This window comes from Anser anser, assembly GCF_964211835.1.
Source record: "Anser anser genome assembly, chromosome: 14".
Lineage (NCBI taxonomy): Eukaryota > Metazoa > Chordata > Aves > Anseriformes > Anatidae > Anser > Anser anser.
Genome location: NC_139735.1, coordinates 3367820 through 3388742, shown reverse-complemented (window position 1 = coordinate 3388742; position 20923 = coordinate 3367820). Strand labels below are relative to the sequence as shown.

General features: G+C 57.1%; 1 protein-coding gene across 3 annotated transcripts; it reads left to right on the top strand.

Moving 5' to 3' along the window:
- The first annotated feature begins 228 nt into the window (after positions 1–228).
- PITX1 (paired like homeodomain 1) lies at positions 229–15876 on the top strand. Of its 3 annotated transcripts, none has more exons than XM_083798903.1 (4): positions 229–937; positions 9433–9614; positions 12456–12661; positions 15009–15876. In XM_083798903.1, the coding sequence occupies exons 2-4, from the start codon at positions 9452–9454 to the stop codon at positions 15546–15548; spliced, it is 909 nt and encodes a 302-aa protein (XP_083655029.1). In that variant the 5' UTR covers positions 229–937; positions 9433–9451; the 3' UTR covers positions 15549–15876. The 3 variants fall into 3 exon arrangements, with proteins under 3 accessions (XP_083655029.1, XP_083655028.1, XP_083655027.1); XM_083798902.1 differs by lacking the exon at positions 229–937 and adding an exon at positions 8941–9289; XM_083798901.1 differs by lacking the exon at positions 229–937 and having other exon boundaries at positions 8941–9614.
- Positions 15877–20923: the final 5047 nt, after the last annotated feature.

Sequence of the window (20923 nt, the reverse complement as noted above, 5' to 3'; positions counted from 1 at the left end):
GACTAACAACCAGCTAATGCTCGACATGTGAATCCCATTTACTTCTCCTCTCTATAACAAATGGCAAGTGTGGGACTGGACTGTTCCTGATTTTATGCTATTTATCTTTCTGATCCATTCCATATTCGTCGTCCTTGTTTTTCAGCTATGGCTATGGGCTGTGTGTGCGTGCGTGCGTGTGTGCAACCCGCTCAGCTAGCAAGGCGCAAGCCATGCCCGTGGTGCTGGTGAGCTCCTCGCATCACTTGTGTGCTTTTCCCCGGGGCCGAGCCCCTCCAAATGACCCGCTGGGCTCTCAAAAACCCCAAGAGGGGGCACACGTCAGAAGTGAGGTGTCTGAAATTTCCGAAGCTCCCTGAGAAAATGAAGCTGGACAAAGGGCCTGGGGACGGATGTTTGGCTGGCGGGGCAGCAGAGCTCCCCGACCGCGTGTCCTCCGGGCCCCGTCCAGCTCTGGGCGCTGTTTGCTGCCTCCCCCCCGGCCCTGAACCCTGCACCGGGGGCGTTTTTCAGGGCATCTCCTCGGGAGGGGGGGAGAAAAAAGAAAAAAGAAGAAAAAAAAAAAAAAAGTGGCCGTTGCTTTCCACTCCCCCCTCAGACGAAGCGAAGCAGCCGGGAGGAAATGAGGAGGGCAGGGGCCGCGGAGCCGGCAGCACGGAGCTGCCCGAGGGGTGGCCGCCACCGGCACCGGCACCGGGAGCGGCGGGGCCGCGCTCCGAGGGGGCCGAGCCGGGGGATGCCGCAGCCGGGGCACGGAGGTGCCGGTGTCCCGGTGCTGCCGGCCCTCCCCCGGCCCTCCCCCGTGTGCGGCACCCTGGGACGGGGCTGACGTCAGGAGGAGACGGGGAAATCTCCGAAGAAAAGCCCGGAGCGGCGGGCAGGGCGCGCACAGCGCCCGCCGGGCCCGGCCCCCCGCCGCCGCCGAGCGCACCGCCCGGTAAGTGCTCGGGGACGGCCCCACGCGTGTGTCCCCCCCCCCCCCCTCCCCGCGCCCGGACCGCCCCCACGCGTGTGTGTCCCCCGCCCGGACCGCCCCCACGCGTGTCCCCCACGCCGCCTCCCCCCCCCGACCCGTTGGCCCCGGTGCGCGCCCCCACGCGTGTGCCCGGCGCCCGTCGCGAGTCCCCACGCGTGTCCCGTGGGGCCCGGCCCGCCCCCGGCTCCCCCCCTCTCGCCTCCCCCGGGCGGCTCCGCGGGCGGCGGCCGGAGGTGCGGAGCCTCCCGGGGCCGGGCCGGGAGACAAAGCGGGGCCGGGGGCTCGCCCCTCGCCGCCGCCTCGCCTCGCCGCCGGCCCCGCTCCGCGCTCCGCGCCCGGCCGCGGCCCTTGACATCTCCTTACACCGCGCATAAATTCTTTCGGGGCCTCTGCGCTTCGTCAGCCCTGACAAATGCGCTGGGAAATGCAATTCCAGAGGAGTTAGCTCATTTTATATGTTATTTCATTTTATTTTATTTTATTTTGTTTTATTCTATTTTATTTTATTTTAGTTCTATTCTTTTCTATTCTATTCTATTCTATTCTATTCTATTCTATTCTATTCTATTCTATTCTATTCTATATTACTCTATTTTATTCTATCTTAATCTATTCTATTTTATTCTAATCTATTCTATTCTATTTCACTCTATTCCATTTTATTCTATTCTATTCTATTTTATTCTATTCTATTTTATTCCATTCAATTCTATTCTCTTTTCCTCTATTCTCTTTTACCCTATTCTACCCTAACACACCGTTTTCAGCCCCCAGCCCTTCTGCGCGGAGCAAAGCGCGGCCGCTGCCCGCTGCCCGGCCCCGGGGCTGTACCGGTGGCAGCAGCAGCACCGGGCGGGGAGCGGGGGGGGCTCGGTGCCCCCCCGACGGCTGCTGGGGAGGCTCCTCCGGGGCTGCGCGGCCGCGGAGGAAACTCGAGGGACAGAGCCTGGGCCGTCGATGAATTAATTCCCTCCTCAGAAAAAGAATATTCCGCGGTGCCTCTGCTTTGCTTTTTTTTTCTTTCTTTCTCTCTTTATTTATTGTTTCTTTTTTATTGAAAAAAAAAAAGTATGCACTTTTTAGGAGCTGCGTAGGGCGCGAGTGTCTCGTTATCCGGGATAACGCTGCGCACAACGGGACCGAAATTCTCGGAGGGTGTGGAAAAAGGGGTTTTTTTTCGGAGTGTTAACCCTGCTGAAAGCCTGCGAGGCTCCCCACTCACGGCATCTTTAGGAGAGTTTTTTAGGTGTCGCGCTAAAATAATTGTCCCTAGGAGAGTTTTCTGTTACTTCGTCCTCTCTCCTTAAATCTTGCCAACCTCACCGTAAGAGAACACAAACGCCGAGGCACGAATTGAACACAAAACAATAAAGTGCATGTACCGAGGACCGAGACGCCGTTTGCTTGTTTTATAACAAAGTTAAAAATACATAATTTCTACTTAACAAACCAAGGTGCGTGTTCTCCGCGCTATTCCCAGCGCCAGGTTGAGCCGCTGATCTAAAAACTGACTTCCAAATAACTGCTGAGAGCTACTTCTCTTGGAGAACCTCCTCAAAAATCCTTCTTTTGCCTGAAATACGGACAAGGTCCTGGAAATCCCGTGCTGGAGCTGTGGCAAGGCTTCCCGGGGAAGTTTTAGCCGAGTTAAATCGCGCCTGTGAGCGAGGCAGATATTTCCTACCGAAACCCACCGCCGAACAATAACCTGGCGGGCTCTGCAGCCTGTCCTTTACAGTTGTTTTTTATTGTTCACGCAGATTTTATTATGAATTCGTGTATTTCCGAGGGTACAGCCTGCTCGCCGTGCTTAGAGAAAGGAGCGCCTTGCTCCGAGAAAATGACTGCGGGGTGAGCGATGAGTTATTTCCCTCCCGTGATGAGCAGCCCAGATAGATGTTGCTTTTAAATAACAAAAGGGGAGGAGAAAACATTCTCTAGTAAAGCCGAATTCCTTCGTTAGACCGCCTCCTAAACGTGCTAATAAAACTAATTCGTTTTATTTGCCCTCGGCTTTTATATCTAACCCCGCGCGCTGATTAGCGCAGCCCTCTTGCAGGCGGCGTGCTCCTATCTCGCCCCGAGATGTCCCGGTCCCATACGGCCCTTCCCGAGGGGAACCGGCCCCAAAAGTGTCCCCAAGCCTCATCCCGCCGGGGTTTGCTCCCCGGGCCCCGGGACCGAGCGGGGCCGCCGGCAGCGGGGGAAATCAGCGTGCCCTGGGGGAGAGCTGGGGGGAGAAAAGAAAAGAAAATCGGAGCTGAACGCACACAAAGGTGAATTGTTTCTCCGATTTTGCTTTTTGAAGCAGGAAACGTGGGGCTCTGCAGAGATTCGCTGCTGTTCTGAGAACATTAAAGAGCCCAGCGCGTTATTAGAATATTTCAGCCTTTCAGGAAATGTTGTGTTTAGGGGAAATGTGTTTCCCCCATCCATCCACTGCAGCAATTAAGAGGTTGCTCGCCTGAAACAAGGTGGGGGGAAACCCACAAGGAAACATAATACCGGTGGTTCCAAACGCTGCCTCCTTTTCTGCTGAAGAAAGATCCGAGCACATGCCAACGGGGTGCCCGGGCCTTTGATTATCTTCCACCAGAGGCATCTTTTTTGGGTCTACAAAACACATTTCGGATCTAAAGATGCCCTGAGTAACATGAGCAGGCTACCTAGCAAGCGCCGCTGCCCCTTCCTCCAGCAATTAATAGGAAAAGCATGTTCCCTCTGCTCCGAGAGGGAATTGTGGGACCGTAGTGGACTTTTCCCTTCTCTTCCCCCCACCCAGAGAAAAAGCCCCCCGGGTCCCCTGGCTGCCCAGCGCCTGCCCATGGGCTGCCAGCAGCGAGCTGTTCGGGTGCCTTTTCTCGGAGCACGCTTCGGTGTTCGTGGCCTGAAGGATGCGGGAAGGGCCGCGAAAGCAGCTCGGGGTGGGACCTGGCATTTAGGGAGAAGTCAGCCCAGGAGGAGGCTCGGGAGATGGTTTTGTTTTCGGGGCGAGGGTCGGGGGAGGAGGGCCGAGGGGAACCCCCCTGCCTGCTTCCAGCTGCACAAACCCGAATAGGAAAAACCGTTCCTCCAGCCGTCAGTCACTGCGTTTCAAGAAAGCCTTGGGGTATCATTTGTATCTGTCAGAAAACATTAAGCCTTCAGCTTTTTCATCCCCAGTTTTTGCAAGCGCTGCCGCTGGCCGTCGGCGCCTGGGGCAGCCCCGGGCCGGGGGGGGGCCGAGGGGCTCGGGGCCCGGGACGAGCTGCAGCGGGGCTCCGGCAGGCTCCGGCACACACCGGGTGTCCCGCGAGGTGCCGCCGGCCGAACGCCCCCAGAAAAAAAAATAAAAAATCATTTTCTCCCCAGAAAACTCACTTCCCCCCCTCTGGGTGTGAATAGCGGGGAGAGCCGGGGCGGTGGGGCAGGGCCGGCCGGGCCGAGGGAAGCGCGGAGCCCCCCCGGCCCCTGCGCTTTGGCAGCGGGCAGAGGCGCATCGGGGGCTTTGGGGGGCCGGGGGGGGGGGGGCCGGGGAAAGCCGCCGGCGGGCAGCAGCGGCGCAGCGCTGCGCGGAGGGGCCCTGCGCGCCCGCGGAGGCGGAGGCTTGGCCGGGGCCGGGGAGCGACGGGGGCTGCAGATCCAAAAGGGGCTGATTTCGTTTTGCTCAGCTCCTTAGGAAAATTGCTCTCCTGGCTGCGCAGAGGAGGACAGGCCGGCTAGGAGCCAGCGTAATTTTCCACCTTCCTTCCCTGAGCGATTTAACATGCTCTCTCGGCTGGGTTTCTTCCCCCTCTCTCTGCTTCCCTCTGTCCGTCCTCCAGTCCCGGCCGCCGCGGGCATCCCGCAGGGCTGCGGGGCTCGTCCCGTGGCCGCCGTGACTCGGGGGATGCTCGCTTTCCTCTTAGGGCCGCGGCAGAGGAGGGGAGCGGGGGGCAGCCACAGTGGCGGCGAGGAGCGCTGGGCTCTGCCTTGCGCGGGGTTGTGCGCTGGGGGGGGCGATGCTTTTGGGGCAGGACCCCCGAGGGACACCGCACCGACGGACATCTGCCCCGGTACGCCGCAGCAGCAAACTCCGGCCCGGAGGAGCGGTCGGAGCTCCGCGGGGATCTGCGCTTCCCTGCGCGCATCCCTGCGCGCATCGCCCCGTCTGCTTGTTCCCGACACGCGTGGGCAGCCGTGGGCCAGAGCCACGCACCAGCAAAGGCCGGGAGCAGGGGCTGGAGGGTAAAATCCACTCATTTACCCATGCGGGGGACATTTTCATGGTAGGAAGCTTTAAAAATGGCCCTGAGCCCTGTCAAGGAGCAGCCGGCTCTGCGCGCAGAGGAGCTGCGCACTTCCAGCCGCTGTCACCTCCCCGTCGATGTCTCCTGCTTAAGCCAGTGGCGATAGCCCTCTGCCACCCCCGCACCTCCCGCCGGGCACTTCTGGGAGGGTTTTATTATTCATGTTGTTTTCCTACAGCAACTCCCAGCCGCGGGGCTCCGCCAAGGAGTGCCAGGTGGAGGCTGACTGGCTTGTCTTGGCTTTGCTTGGGCTTGCTTTGGCTGGACTTGCTTTGATTGAGTTTGGCTGGGTCGTGTTTAGGTTGGTTTGTCTTGGGTTGGGTTGTTTTGGATTGGGTTGATTTGGTTTGGTTTGGTTTGGTTTGGTTTGGTTTGGTTTGGTCTGGTTTGGTTTTTCGTGGTCGAGTTGGATTGGGTTGAGTTGTCTGGGCTTGGGTTTGGTTAAGTTGGGTTGGAGAAACTCTCCCTTCCCCCTTGCAGCTCTTTTTTTATAGAGGGCTTCCCTCTCCTTTCGGGCAAAGGTGCGCTCGGGAGGAGATGCTTTCTTTTTTGTAACAATTCCCAATAATTTATAGACTGAATCTGAGTCTATACAATGCTAATAAACCTGAAGAGGAAAAGCTGGCAGAGACTTAACTTTGCTGCCTGATATACGGCCCAGGTGGTTCTGCCTTGGCTACAAACACTGCAGCCAGCCGGGGTGGGAGCTCCTGTCCGAAAACAGAAATCCCTGGTGTGGGACTTGTCCGGGGGCCTCTGGGGGGGCTGTCCGCCCCTTCGGGAGGCACAGGGGGTCCTTCCCTCATTCAGACGTGTCTTGACCTCTTCTTAACGGAGTTATCACTGCCGTGGCCGACACTGATTTATTTATAAGCGCCATCCCTCGTTCTGGGATTATTTATAGCAGACGGCAGCGGAGCGGTGAATTTGCGGGGCCTCCAGCCCGTTACAGCTCGGGGGTGCAGCCCCCGGCCGGGGGAGCCCCTGGTGCGGAGGTTTCCCACGCAAAACCCCCGGCTGAGCTCTGCAGCCCCCCCGAACCCCCCAGCCCGAGCCCCCCTCCGCCTCTCCCGGCCCTTCCCACGCCCACGCGGGTCACGGCTTCCCCGGGACGGCCCCGCGGGGACGGGAGGCTGCCGGGCCTCCGCCGCCGGCCTCCCCTCGGAGAGGGGCATCGAGGCTCGCCTGGGGTCCGGGCCTGCGGAACGGCGAGGTGTGACGCCACGGAGCGAGGCGTGACGTCACGCGGGGGGGGGGGGGGACACGTGACGTCATGGGGAAAGACACCGAGGAGGGACGCGCCCCGCAACGGAGCTCCCGAAACGGAGCGAGCCCGGCACGAGGAGAGAGGGGAAAGCGCAAAGCTGGGGCGTGCGGGTGCGCCCTGCAGGGTTGTCGCGACACGCGCTTGTCCCGACAGCGGCGGGGAGAAGCGGCGGCCTCGGCCCTGCGCGACAGGAGCCTCCCGGCCCCCAGAGCACGGAGGGAGAGGATGCCCCAGGCCCACAGAAATCCCCTGTAAGACGTTCAGCCGCTGCGTGGCACCGCGGACCCGTGCGCAAGGGTGCGGCACAAGCCTGCCCCACGGCCGGGCACGGACACGCGTGGGGAGGCCAGGAGAGGACCGGGGGAGGGTCCTGCTCGGTCCCTTCCTCCCGAAAGCCCCCCGGGAGCGGCGGGCCCGGCCCGTTTCTCTCCATCAAACCCCAGGGGTTGTGCCCGGGGCTGGTCCCCCCCTCCCGGCCCTTGGCCCCGGGGACCCCCCAGAAGCTGTCCCCGGCTTTATCGCTGCCTCCGCCTCGGGGAAAACCCGCTCGTGGCCGGAGCTGAGCCTTTCCCTTCGCTCGGCGGGAGGATTTGAGCCTAGAACGAATTTTTAAAATATATTTTATAGAGCAGAACAAAAACTGTAAATTAGGCAGAGTGAGAAAAAAAAATAGAAAAAGAAAGAAAAATCCCGCCTCCGGTTTGAAGGCTGCTGCGAGCAGTAGGTTTAAAATAGCCGGAGTGGAGCAGCCGGGCTGTTGGCAGGCTCCTTCCCTCCCTCCCTCCAGCCTGGCTCCATCCTGCTCCCGCTGAGAGCGGAGGAGCCCCCGGAGACCTGCCCGGGGCTGCCGCCGCTCCCGGCCCCGCAGAAAATATATATATTTAAAAAAAAAAAAAAAAAAGGGGGGGGGGGGAGAAAAAAGAAAAAAGAAAAAAAAAAGATGGGACTGTGAAGAGTGCATGCTTGCAGTCCTGTCACCCTCACCCCAGAGCCAGAGAAGGCCGACAGCACCTCTCGCTTGTCCCCCGGGAGGAGCCCCCGTCCTTCCCCTGCATCAGCTGAGCCCCCCCGGCCCCAGAGCCCCAGCTGCTGAGAGCTGCGGATTAAACCAAGTCCGGCCTGAGCGGCCTCGAAATTGTCTGGTTCACCTCGGGTGCCCGAAATCCCCCGTCGTTTGCAAGCTCCTGAGCTGAATTTGGCTAACCCAAGGACACTAAAATGCCACCAAAAAAAAAAAAAAAGACAAGAAGAAGAAAAAAAAAAGAAGGGGGGGGGGGGTAGAGACCTGAGTGCGACAGCACGTACCTGTGCACACCCTTAACTGCACAAGGCGCTGCAGATCAGAGGTGAGGGGGCTGAGGCTGAGAGTTTTGGGCATCCCCCGGCCCCATGGGCAGGGGGGGGCGGCCCCTGCAGCCCCCGGGTTCTGGGGGCTCTGCCGGAGGGCGCGGGGCGGGCCCGGCAGCATCACCCCGGCGGGGTAGGAAAAAAGCCTGCACGACTGGAACATTGCTTCCCTCCACTTTCCATAAAACAGTTCAAAAGTTCTCTCGCACATCTTTACTTGATTTGAAAGCAAAATAGAGTGTCAGGATGGATCAGTTAAAGCGAGCCGAGAAAATAAAGAGGAGAGAAGGTCCTTTCCCCGGGCGGAGTCGCAGCCAGGGTCCCTCTGCCCCATCCCCTCGCCCTGTCCCCCAGAGCACCCCTCACCTGCCCCCAGCCCGTGTTTTTTTTCCACCTCCCCACACCCCGAGGTGTTCTCCGGGAGGGCCCAAGGCCCTGCCCCGGCCCGTGGGGGGGGGGGGTGGGGGGGCACAGAGGGTTGCTTTGGGATGGAGACCCGGCGTTATCCGCGATGCGCCGGGAGATGCTGCCCTGGGAGCGTCGGCCAGGAGCTTTATTCTAACCCCCTCGGCGAGAGAAAAGGAAAAAAAAATTAAAAAAAAAGGCTAAAACCGGTTCAGGCACAAATCCCGGGAGGCCGACCCCAAAGAAATCCCCCTGAGACCCGCCGTGGGGTCCCTGCGTGCTGCGCGGGGTGCCGGAGGGGGGGTGCGGGGTGCGGAGGTGCCGCCGTGCGCACGGGCGCAACCTGCGCGCTGCCGGCGGGATGGGGAGGGGGAAAGGATGGGGGTGCTGTCACACCGCCCCCCCCCCAAAAAAAAAAAAAGGCTGGGGACAGGCTGGGGGGGTGGAGGCCAGCCGGCCTGCGAGCGGCTGGCAATGATTTTCCACCTTCCCATTCGTTTCTGAAATATTTTTTGTACCTCGCCGAGGCTGGGGGAGGCTGCGGGAGGCGGGGGGGGGGGGGGGGGGGTCGGGGAGCGGGGGGCGGCACCCTCGCAGCAGAAGCGGGAGCAGGGAGAGGGGGTCGGGAGGGGGGGGTCCCGGCGGGGGGGGGGGGATGCGCGGGGGGGCTGCGCGGGTTCGGCCGCGGCCGCGCAAGGAGCGCGCATCGGCGGGGAGCGCGCGGGCAGGTCCGGGTCCGCCCGGCCGGGCTGGGCGAGCGCTAGATGGAGTGATGCATGAGCGAGACGGGGAGGTTTTAACCTTCAGGGGGAGGAGCCGCGTTTAACTACAGGCATTTGTTCTAGGGCAGGTCACTTTAATCTCTTTAGCTTTAAACTGTCCAACTCGCAACTCGCGTTTCTCTATAAGGGATCTTTACCACTTCCCTGCCTATGCGGCCGGAGTGCCGTGCCTCTCCCCGAGCAGAGACAAGCGGCTTCGAGGCACTGCTCAGATCTCTTCTTCCGACACCCTTAAAATTATACTGTTAGTAATAAGTGGATTTGCTTTTGTTTTTGTTGTTTTTTTTTTCCTTAAAAAAAAAAAAGGAAAGAAAAAAAAGAAACCAAAAAAAAAAAAAACCTCCTTGTTCCTTTCTGTGTGGAATAAACACCTGCAAACTCCCCCAGGCAGCCCGGCGCCCCTGCCATGGATTCCTTTAAAGGTGGAATGAATTTGGAGAGACTGCCCGAGAGCTTGAGACCCCAACCCTCCCATGACATGGCTTCCAGCTTCCATTTGCAAAGATCCTCGGAGCCCAGAGACCCGATCGAGAACTCAGCCAGTGAATCCTCCGACACGGAGGTGCCAGGTAACCCCCCCGCGGCCCCGGCCCGCTCCCCCCCCTGCGCCGCCGCCCCCTCCCCACCGCTCCTTCCCCTCCCCGGGCGGCCGGCGCTGCTCTGCCCGCGCCCCCCGCGCAAGCGGAGCCCGTGGGGGGCCGGGGGGCAGCAGCCGCCGCTGCCCCCGGTGCCTCCATCCCCCCAAAAAACCCCACGGAAGGGGCGAGAGGGGGCCAGGGGCCTGCACGGAGCGGCCGCGCTGACAGCCGCGGAGAGGGACACGCGTGGCCACCGAGCCCATCCCACGAGCTGCTTTTTTCATTATTTTTTTTTCTTCTTTTATTTTTTGTATTTCGATTTTTTTATTATTATTTAAATAGTTATTAATCGATCGGGTCGAAGGGAAAGGGGGGACTCATCGGGGAGCGCGGTTTTGCCGGAGGTTTCTGAAGTAATGTCAGCTTTTGCCCGGGTTTGTTTTCCAGCTCGGGAGGTGCAGGCACGGAAAAAGATCTCTCTGTCAAAGAGAGATCTTTTGGTGGGGGGGGGGGGGGGGGAAGGAAAAAAAAAATTAAAAATAAAATAAAAAAAAGCCCCGCAGAGCAGGAGAGGCGGCGTGGGGCCGCCGCGGAGGGGATGTGCGCGGCCGCGGAGAGGTTTCGCGCAGAGCTGCGCGCTCTGCAGAGGCTCCGGGCGCCCTGAGCACCATGTGCAAGGGCTGCAGGGAAAGCTGTGGTTTCCCAGTTTGTATTCAATTAAAGTAGCAACATTTCTAGGATGACAAGGAAAGCTAGGAGAAGGAAACAAAAGCTGCAGGAAGGAGCGTGATACCCGTTCTCCACCGAGACCTTCTCGGGAGAAGTTTATGTCTCATTTCGTTTCAATTTTTTTTCCGAGATGATGGTGCTCTTCTCGCTTTTAGCAGGTCCTATAATCTAGAGAGTGGCCGCGGCGCGGGCCAGTCCCGAAGTGGCACACGGTGATAAACGGGGGCTGGTTTGTGCCTCCCAGGCTGATTCGCAAACAAAGTTAGGGACCGGCGTCTGGAAGGGACTGCGAGATTAGAGGGGATTATTTGAGATTAGAGAGGGAGATTTGCTCCATTTTGCACTACCCCTGTATGTGACCCCTCGGTGCCGGGGCAGGGCTCAGGACCTGCCTGCTTTTCTTCTCCGAGCAGCTACAAAATGCCTTCCACGATTTCTTTTCTTTCATTTTTTTTTCTTTTTATTTTTCCTTTTTTAATTTTTATTATTTTTTTTTTTATTATTTTTAAAGGCGCAAATGCCAATTAAACGTCACGCGTGCTATGTTTTGAAATTGTAGCAGGGCCGGGCTCGGAGGCCGGATTTTTACCGAAATCACGGCCAGGCTAAACCCGGCGCGGGGGCTGCGGCCGCAGCGCTTTGCCTTGTGCTCCCCCTGCCCGGGACCCTCTCGGCCCGGTTCTTGCGAGCCTTTCCCGGCCGGGAACGAGAGCAAAGGCAGCCCCGAGCCGGAGCCGTGCGGGGTTCTTTTATTTTGCTTTCTCTTTCCCGCGGCGCGGCCGGTCCAGCCCAGGCCGGGTAGCGATGTGCTGCTGCTGCTGCAGGCCGTGCTGGCTCTGCAAACCCCTCACCGCACACAGGGGCTGCGATCGGCCCCTACACCGCTTCGGGGTTTCCATTTCAGCTCTGCTCTCCCCCCACACACACCCCTTTTATTACGGGGGCGAAAAGCGATCGCTGGGTGACTTTGCAAGGACGAGCCCTCCCGGCCTTCGGATGCAACCCGCGATTATTTTTAGCCTCCCGGCCACCTCGCAGGGCTCGGGGCTGCACAAAAGCCCCCGAGCCCCCCCGGGCAAGCCGCCCCCGGGAGCCGGGCAGCGGGCCCCGAGCCCCGCCGGCTCCCCTTAGGCAGCAGCAGCAGGACGGGGCCGGGGGGGGGGGGGGGGTGCGGTGGCAGCCCCGAGCCCCGCACCGCAGTGCCGGGGGGGGGACCCCGACCCCCGGGCGCACCTTTCCCGGCCCGGCCCGTCTCGTTCCGGCCTTCCCACCCCATTCCCCGCGCCTAAACGCGGCCAAAGCCGGGCTGGGAGAGCAGAGAGGGGCGATAGGAAAGGGGAGCGGGGCTCTGTCCCCCGTGGCCGTGGGGCCTGGGAGGGATTCCTGCTTCCAGGCCGCGCAAATCCCCACCGCGAAAGCGCGCCTGGCTTTTTGTTTGTTTGTTTGTTTGCTCTTTTCGATAGGATTTTTTTTTATTTATTTTATTTTATTTTTTTTGCGGTGGGCTTTGCTCAGCCTCGGGTTAAAATAAACAGTGAAATCCTAAAAGCAGCTGAAGAAAATAAAAGAAAAAAAAAAAAAGAAAAAAAAAATCTGGGGAGTGGAGAGGTAGAGAGAGGGTGCCTTTTGCAATTAATTGCTGCTGCCTTTTACACCCCTACCTTGCCAAAGTTTCCTGTCGCGGCCGAGCACAACAAAGAAAATGGAGCAAAGATCGCGCCTTAGGTTTAAGGGAGTAAAAAGGTGCCGTGGTCGGGCAGAGAGGCCGGTGCTGCAGGGAACCCGCTCTCCCCCCCCGGTTTTTCTCGCCCCTCGGGCCCGCTCCAAGCCGGGCCGCCCCGGGGGTCTGGGTCCGGGCCGGGCTGGGCGCTGCCCCCCCCCCGGGACGGGGAGCCCCTGCCTCCGTGCCGCGTTGGGTGCAGGGCCCCCGGGAGCCGGGTGGGTGCCCCCGGCAGGGCGGGCAGGGCCGGGGGCGGGGGGCGGCGAGTCTGCTTTGTGTGCCTGCATTTCTGTCTGAACAAAACGCAAACTAAAAAAAAAAAAAATAAGGAGAAAAAAAACAAAACAAAACAAAACAAAAAACACCACGACACCCCACCGCAGAAAAAGAACGAAGCGGCGAGCAGAAAAACGAGGACGGGGCCGCCGACGACCCGGCGAAGAAGAAGAAGCAGCGGCGGCAGCGGACCCACTTCACCAGCCAGCAGCTGCAGGAGCTGGAGGCCACCTTCCAGCGGAACCGCTACCCCGACATGAGCATGCGGGAGGAGATCGCCGTCTGGACGAACCTCACCGAGCCCCGAGTCCGGGTAAGAGGGGTGCGGGGGGGGGGGGTGCGGGGGGGCAGGGGAACAACCCCTCGCGGGAGCCGCTCCGGCCCTCCCTGGCCGTGATTTTGAATTGCTAAACTCGGCGGCGGGGCCGGCCAGGAGAAATTCACCTCCCGGCCTCGGAGATGCTGCCCCCGAAAAAGCTGCGCCCGGAGCCGAGGGGAGGCCGGAGGAAGCCGGCTGCGGGGCGAAGCCCCCCCCCCCCCCCGGTGGGCACCCCCCTCTCGCCCCCTTGGCTTCGCCGGCACACGGGGAGGGCGATGTCCCGTGGCACGGCACTGCTCCCCCGCAATGCGGCCGCGGAATCGCGGCTCGGCCCCCGGGGACCGGCCCCAGCCCCAGCGCGGAGCCGTGCGGCCCCTCCGCGCCCCGCCGCGCATCTCCCGCGGCTCCCCCGGGGGCTCTTTGCAGAGGCCGTCGGTGGGCAACGTGAAGGGCAAGGGCTGCGGGGCGCTTACACTGCACAGGCAATAAGCCCTGCAGACGCGGAATTGTAAGGAGAAGGAGCCTGGTCTTTATACGCCTCGGAGCCGATGGCACCTCGGAATATATAGATATATATATATATATAGCCCCGGCTGTTATTTAGGGGGAGATTTACGCGTGAGATAGCGGGCGGCCAAAGCGGAGCGGCTCGGGCTGTGCTCACCCGCAGCCCCCCCGCTCTGTGCCTGCGCTGACACGGCTTGCCCGGCTCCCCTTGGCGTCCCCCCCCGGGACATTCATTTCCCCCGCGTGGAAAAGCGAGGCGGCAGCGCCCGGAGCAGGAGCCGGGGAGAAAAAAAGGGTGCGGGGAGAGCGGGGTCCCCCCCCGACCCAGAAAATCCGTTTTTGTCCCGGTCCTTAAACATCGAGTGGCCGAAACGGATGGCGAAGATTTTGTTTAAAATCTTGCAAGAGTAAACAGCCGCTGCATCGGAAAGCATTGTCCTAATTGCGTTTAAAACAAAACAAAGCCGGAGCGGAGACTAAACTGCATTAATATTGCTGGAATATTTCAGGAAACAAATAAAACTAATATATGAGTAGCCATTAACATAATTTCGTTCTCCCTCTGTGTGGAGATGTTTTGGTTTGATGTTCTGAGATTGCAGATTGCAAATCTAACCTTAATTTGCTGTGAGGGCCTTCCTTTAAAATGTCTAGGAGCCATAATTAAAACTATTACGCTCATTTTCAGGAAATTCCTGTCTGGAAGCACCTTCCGAGGAGTATATTACAGGTTTCGAACATGTTGGCTTTCGTTTCCTCTTCATATTTATACGGGATTCTTTTGATTATTGTTATTTTTTTTTTTCAATAGACCCCGCCATCCCTTCCCTCCAAGTTTCCATCCCTGAGCCCACGGTTTACTAGGAGTTGCGCCATTCCTGCGCTGGGAGGGGAGGCTCCGGGAGCTGCCCCCGCGCCGGCTCCGGGGGGCGCGGGAAGGGAGCGCAGCCTCCGCGGGGCCGGGCGCACGGAGCCGCGGGGAGCCCGGGGGAGCCCGGCCGGAGAGGCTGGCGAGCCGGCAGCGGGGCCGTGCTGCTTTCTGAACCTGGGAAGAGAATTTGGGACTGCCCGGCCCCGGCCAGCTCCTCCTGCCCCGGCTCATGGCTCGCATCACGGGGGGCTCAAGCGCTTTCCGAGGGCTAAAAAAAAAAAAAAAAAAATATACGAGAGAGCCTGGATCAGGTTTTTGCATCAAACACCAGGAGCGGCCCCCGCTTCTCTGTTCCCTAGTCAGGGCTGTAAATTCTCATTAGATATAAAGGCAGAGGCTGCATCCATCCAAGGGCGATGCAGGGCCTGATTTTTTTTTTTCTTCAAACCTAAACATACTAATCCAATCCCCTTTTTTATGATCTGTAACAGGGGACTTTTATTACACAGCATTAGCATTCGGAAACACGGCGGAGCCGGGGCGAGCCGGCCCTAATCAGAGCGGGCCGTGCCTTCGCCCCGTGGAGAGGGGCGAGGAGCGGAGGGGGGGAGCCGGGGGGACGCGGCCGGGACCGAGGCGCGCACCCGCGGGCACCCGCGCAGCGGGGCTGGCAGATGCCGCCGACCGCTCCCTGCGCGCACAGCCGCGCAGAGGGATGCGCGGATTTTTGGCTCCCGTGGAGAGGGGGCTGGGGGCCGCGCAAGAGGCTGTGCGCGGCCGCGGAGCCCTGGCCGGAGCCTGCGGAGGTTGGGGGGCGTTTGGCCGGCCCCCGGCTGTCCCCTGGCCGCCCGCTTGCTCGGGGCGGGGGGCTCCGGGCGCGCATCTTCGAGCGCTGCGCGCATCCTCTGCGCGGCTGTCGTGCGCGCCTCGGCGCTGACCGTGCCGTGTCCGTCCCTCCCGCAGGTGTGGTTCAAGAACCGCCGAGCCAAGTGGAGAAAGCGGGAGCGGAACCAGCAGATGGACCTGTGCAAGAACGGCTACGTGCCGCAGTTCAGCGGGCTCATGCAGCCCTACGACGACATGTACGCCGGCTACCCCTACAACAACTGGGCCACCAAGAGCCTCACCCCGGCGCCTCTCTCCACCAAGAGCTTCACCTTCTTCAACTCCATGAGCCCCCTCTCGTCGCAGTCCATGTTCTCGGCTCCCAGCAGCATCTCCTCCATGAACATGCCGTCCAGTATGGGCCACTCGGCAGTGCCGGGCATGGCCAACTCCGGCCTCAACAACATCAACAACATCAGCGGCTCCTCGCTCAACTCGGCCATGTCCTCGCCGGCCTGTCCCTACGGGCCGCCGGGCTCGCCCTACAGCGTCTACCGGGACACTTGCAACTCCAGCTTAGCCAGCCTCAGACTGAAATCAAAGCAGCACTCCAGTTTCGGCTACAGCAGTTTGCAAAGCCCCGGCTCTAGTCTAAACGCCTGTCAGTACAACAGTTGACGGACTTGACACAAACCACCTCCGACAAACACCGCCGACAAAGCAAAGCAGAAACTAAGCGACGTTTAACGGAAAAGAAAAAAAAAAAAAAAACAATAATAAAATAAAGTAAGAACCCGATGATGACTAAAAGCAAAACCCGAGCAAAGTGAGAGAGGAAAAAAAAAGTAAAAAAAAAGAAAAAAATATATATATAAAACCCGAAATCTCCGCGGACTTCGATTGTCGAAAAAAAATACTAATGAAAACCGACGACACAACCAACAAAGCAGCGCTTTTTAAAACAAAACAAAAAAAAATTAAAAATTAAACATCAAAAAAAAAAAAACGTAAACGGACCAGAAAACTTTTGCAAGAGACATCGAAATCTGGTACATGGATGAGTTGCAATTTTTCTCTGGATTATGCGGGTTGTATGTGTTTACTTGAACTTGCACAGGAGTTTGTAAGGCGGCCGCTTCCCCGCGGGGAGAGCGGCGAGGGAGGGAGACGCCTCGGTGGTAAGAGCTGGTGGGACGGTTCTTGGCCGCTTGTCGCACGGGAAGAGTTTGGTTAATGTTTACCACTGAGAAACAGAATCACACTCAAAAACGACAAAAAAAGGGGGGGGGGAGAAAAAAAAATATAATTCGCAGAGGAGTTTCTGCGGGAAAAAATGGTAAAAATATTAGGTATGAAACTATTAAAAATAATAATGACAAGGGTCAACCACTTATATAAGGTTATATTTATATCTGCCGTTACATTGTGCCGGATCATTGTCCTTGGCCGTTGAATAAACTGTTTTTAAAATGCATGATTCTTGATGTTTTTTCTTTAGTTGGAAGCTATAATCCAGTCATTCCTGATACTAAGCAGCTCAAGGTTCCTACCTCTTCATCCTTTCCAAAAGACTGCAGTATCCCCGGTTGTGAGAGAGCACAGATACCCTCCAGCGATGCAAAAACTGTTCAGCTTTTCCCCATCCAAAGTCTTATCCTGATAATGAAATTATCATTCACCTTTATTTAAATGCAGGGTTTTTTTTCTCTTAAAAAAAAATTAAAAAGCATTTTTAGAGTGTCTAAAAAAAAAAAAAAGACCAAAAATGGTCTATTATGAAGTGAATCCAGATACTGCATCTCTGCTAGAGAAACAGCGAGCCTCGGCGTCCGGAAAGGTTGCTTAGCAAAGCTGAAAGCGTTCCTTGCTTTTCTAACTGTGAAGGAAAAACAAGGAACCAAAAATGATCTTAAGGTGTTATTATCTTAAGGTGTTATTATGTAAATGTAGATACTTTAACAAGTGCTTGTTGGCAAAAAAAGAAAAAAAAAATGAAAAAAATGATAAATATGATCTTTATTAATACGCATACAAAACGCATATGAAGTTTAATTGCAGGCATATTTGTTGCTTATTTTTGTCGATACTTATTACCTGTAGATGACAAAGAAACATAATATAAAATGCACACGGTACTTCTTTCCCAGTGTATTTCACACCTGTGGTAAACGTTACGCTGGATGTTTCAATTATGCTGTTGTGGATAAGGATGCAGTATATATATTGTTTTATAAGTTATGTTTTGTGATTTTTTTTTTTCAAAATTAAGAGCATGGGAATAAAAAAGAAAAAAATGAAAAAAAAAAAAAACGAAACGAAATCTAGAAATGCCTTTAATGTTCTTTTCTGGCTGTGTTTAAGGGATCGACTGAGCGAGGAAAGCAGCTTTCTCCCCCCTCCCCGCCCCGCGGTGGAGTTTTGGGGAGGGCCCCTCCGCTTCCTCCCGGTAATTGCGCCGTCTCCCCGCGCCCCCCCGCGCCCCCCCCCCGGAGCCGCCGGCCCGGGGGGACGAAGTCTCCCTTCCCCGGGGAGGGGGCCTGCCGCCCCCAGGGGCGGCCGCGGCGCTGGAAACCCTACCCCCTTCTAATTTTATGGCAGGCTTTTACCGCTGCTGTTTTGGCGACCCGGCGGGGTTTATGGGCGCAGCCCTCCTGGCCGCGTGGATTTCTGCTCCCACGGAATAATAACGCCTCCAGCCGTGGGATCACCCCCCCCCCCCCCCAAAAAAAAAAAATGAAATATATAAAAAAAAAAAAGCTAACCCTCGCACCCAGACGCCCCCCCTCGCTGTCACAGCTCCGCTGAGCCGTTTGCCCGTTTTGCCCAGGTGCGTTTTTCTCCTGCTCCCCCAAATCCCCCCGGATTCAGGACCCACACCTTCTTCTTCGATGCGTTTAATTTTTTTCCCGAGCCGTCGCAAGCACCGACGACCCGGCCGGCAGCAGTTACCGTTACAATCACCGTTTTGAGGAAAAAAAAAAAAAAAAAAAAGCCGCAATTGAGCCAACGCCTCGCTAATTTCTCCGCGCCGGGGCCGGCCCCGACGGCAGCCGCCCTCCTGCGCGGCGACAAAAGCCACCGACGGGGCGGCCTCTGCGCGCCCCCTGCGCGCTCTTTGCGCGCTCCAAGCGCGTTATTTTTGCGCGGAGGTCCCTCCGCAACCCGGCCCGGGGAGCTGTTCCCTGGCACCGGGGGGGAACCGAGTCCCCGGCCCCCTCCAGCCCGGGGTCCCCCGTGCGCCCCGAGCTTGTGCCGGGGCCCGGGGGCTCACGGAAAGGGGCGCCCGGCGGTGGGAGCCGGGTCTCAACGGGAGCGTGGTCGCTTGGGGGGGCATGCACGTCAGGAGAGGAAAATTAGTGCTTTTCCCCTCTGGTTTCATCAGCCCGCGGGGTAGCTGAAAGCCCCGGGCTGTAAATTTAGCCTGTTTTTTTGTGTGTTCGTTTTTTCTCGCTCCTGGAGGTAGCACGGCTAGTCCCAAATCAGAGCAGCGCTCCCGCTCAGCCAAATCCTGCCGCGAGTTGTTGCCAGAGCCCTGAAACCCCTGAAATTCAGCGTGTGCGAGGGATGCAGCCTGCTTTGGGTTCCTGTGCCCGTCGCCGGCACCAGCATCCCCCTTCCCCGCCCGTGTGCCAGGGAAAAAGCACCCGGGGCAATGGGGGCACCTCGGCTCAGTTAGTGCTGGGGGAAAGGGAGATTTCGAGGAGGCTTTGGGCAGAAAAGCAGCTCCTACACCTTCGCCGTGTACTTGTCCGGATGCCCTGCAGCAGCCTTTGGGTCTCCCCAAAATTGTCACACCGACTCGCTGGGGGGGGTTGGAGCACGGTTTGGCACCTCCCGGCCCTCGCACGGGGACATGGCCTCGGAGGGCGCCTCCGCAGCCCGGCTGTGTGCCCAGGCTGGCAGCAGCTGGGGGGGGGGGGGGGGGGGCTGTCATTTCACGGCCCCCCAGACCCCTCGAGGGAGGCCCCCCCACCTCTCCCCGCCGCTCTGCGCCCTTGGGTTTCAGAGCTCCCCCCGCCAGCGCCTTGCCCACGGGTATTCCCACGGCTCCCCCCCAAGTTTCTCTCCCTCTCCCCACTCTTTCCTTCGGGGGGGGGGGTCCCCGCAGGGACTCCTGGAGCTGCCCCTCTTTTGCCCAGCGTGGCTCCGTCCCGGAGGGTCTCTGCCCCTCGCCGGGCTGCGGAGAGCCCCCGGGCTCCTGCCCACCGACGGCAGCCCCGCGTTCCTGGAGGTGAGCGGATGCTTGGAGCCAGAGAAAGAGCTGAATCAAGTTTTCCATTTGTTCTGGGTGTGCTGGCTTACCTATTAGCATTTCCAAGGCAAGGCTGCCTGGGGAGCACTTTGCATACCTACCTGGGCTATGGGTTTGCCTGGGAGCCCTGGCCGGTCCTGAGGGGTCCCAGGCGGCCAAGCCAGAACTTGCTGCACTGTGGAGGCTCCTATTGCACAGCCCAGATGAAGTTCACCAAGACTTTATGCCTCAGACTGCGCTTTCGTTCGAGATTAAATGTCTTCTAATAAAAAGCTGTGGTCAGTTTAACTCCAAACTGCATACTTTTCTTTATCTGTGGCCTGGAACTCTGCAAACTATGCAAAGTCCCATTTAAATTAATGGGATGCTTCAGTACTGATTTTAATGGGATTTTGTATAATAAAAATAACACTTAGAAATGCCCTAACATTTTGCTGCAAACTTGCAACAAAAGTCACTGGAACTGGGATAATAAAATACAGGCTTTATTTGAAACCTATGAAGGTTTTGTCATTAACTTCAATGGCACGGTTTCAGGCCTTATTATTTTAGTTTACCATTGTATATGTAAAAATTATTTTACCAATTAAGCAAGAATCTGTGACAACTTTTCTGACCCAGTCTGGCAACTTGTACGTGAAAATTTAGTTTGATATTATCAAAACGGCCAAGATATTCAGTCTCATAAACCAGCCTGTATACAAGGACAGAGAACAAATAAAAATAAGAAACTACACAATGTTGTTGCTCAGTAAGAGTTTGTCCACCGAACAATGCGAAGTTGTTACCTCTAAAAAATACCTCAGATCCTTCTTTTAATCTAACCGAGAGAACGGTTTTCTGCTCACCCTCGTAGAAAACAGTAAAAACCCCCTTCAAAGTAAAATATGTTTTAATTAACAGAGCTGCAAAATAAAATCCACAGCTATGCAACAAGCCTCCTCTGCAGCTCACCATTGTGTGAACCACTCGGGCAGGCTGCACTTATTAACAAGCTACAGGCTACGCTCTGCGCCAAACTGATTAAGCACTAGGGCTGCAGGCAGATTTTCTATCAAAAATGTTTCAATGGCAGCCAGCCTTTTCTTTTGCAGCATGAATTTTTTTTTTTTAACAGGAAAAAATAATTTGTTTATCCCCAACTCCAATTTTTCTAATGAAGAAAGCATATGCACAAAATTTTTATTTAACAAAAAAAAAAACAAAAACTTCCCAACAAATAAAAATTCCCATAGGAAATAAAAAGAAAAACGAAAGAACATATGTGTTTGATTTTTCCCTTCTTCACCCAAGTAATTTCTTGCAAAAAGCCAGCAAACAATGCTCAGTCTCTGCTAGAGATGAGCGAATTCGCTCAGACAGCTTCCCAGGAGATCAGTAGAGCTGAGCGAAGGCTCGTGCCCACGGGCGAAGCCCTCCGATGGAAATGAGCAGCCCAGAACCAGCTCCTCCCGACACCTCTGCTGATGCAGACGCAAACTGCCGGCAGTGTGCGGTGCCTCCACAGAATAAGATGTAAAGCAGCACTCGATCCAGGTTGCTAATTCGAGTCTCACACAGCAGCTTCAGAGCTTCCAAAAAATCTATGTGTTAATATGCAAGAAACAAAAATCTGCCTTAGTATGAGCAGGGACAAAGTAGTTGCTGTCCCACAGGAGCGCAAAGTAATTTATTTTACAGGCTTCAAAGTGATACATGCCTGGGTATAGGAGATTAGCAGTGGGATTTTCAAAAGCCCTATGTGAGTGAGGACCAGATTTTAAAAAAATGATTCAGTGAATCAGTCCTGGTGTGAGATTTT

Bases quoted from the DNA above. Each gene is read 5' to 3' on its own strand.
- PITX1 (XM_083798903.1), top strand. From the start codon at position 9,452: ATGGATTCCTTTAAAGGTGGAATGAATTTGGAGAGACTGCCCGAGAGC. The intron at 9,615-12,455 runs GTAACCCCCCCG...ACCCCACCGCAG, and splicing joins CTCCGACACGGAGGTGCCAG to AAAAAGAACGAAGCGGCGAG. The intron at 12,662-15,008 runs GTAAGAGGGGTG...TCCCTCCCGCAG, and splicing joins TCACCGAGCCCCGAGTCCGG to GTGTGGTTCAAGAACCGCCG.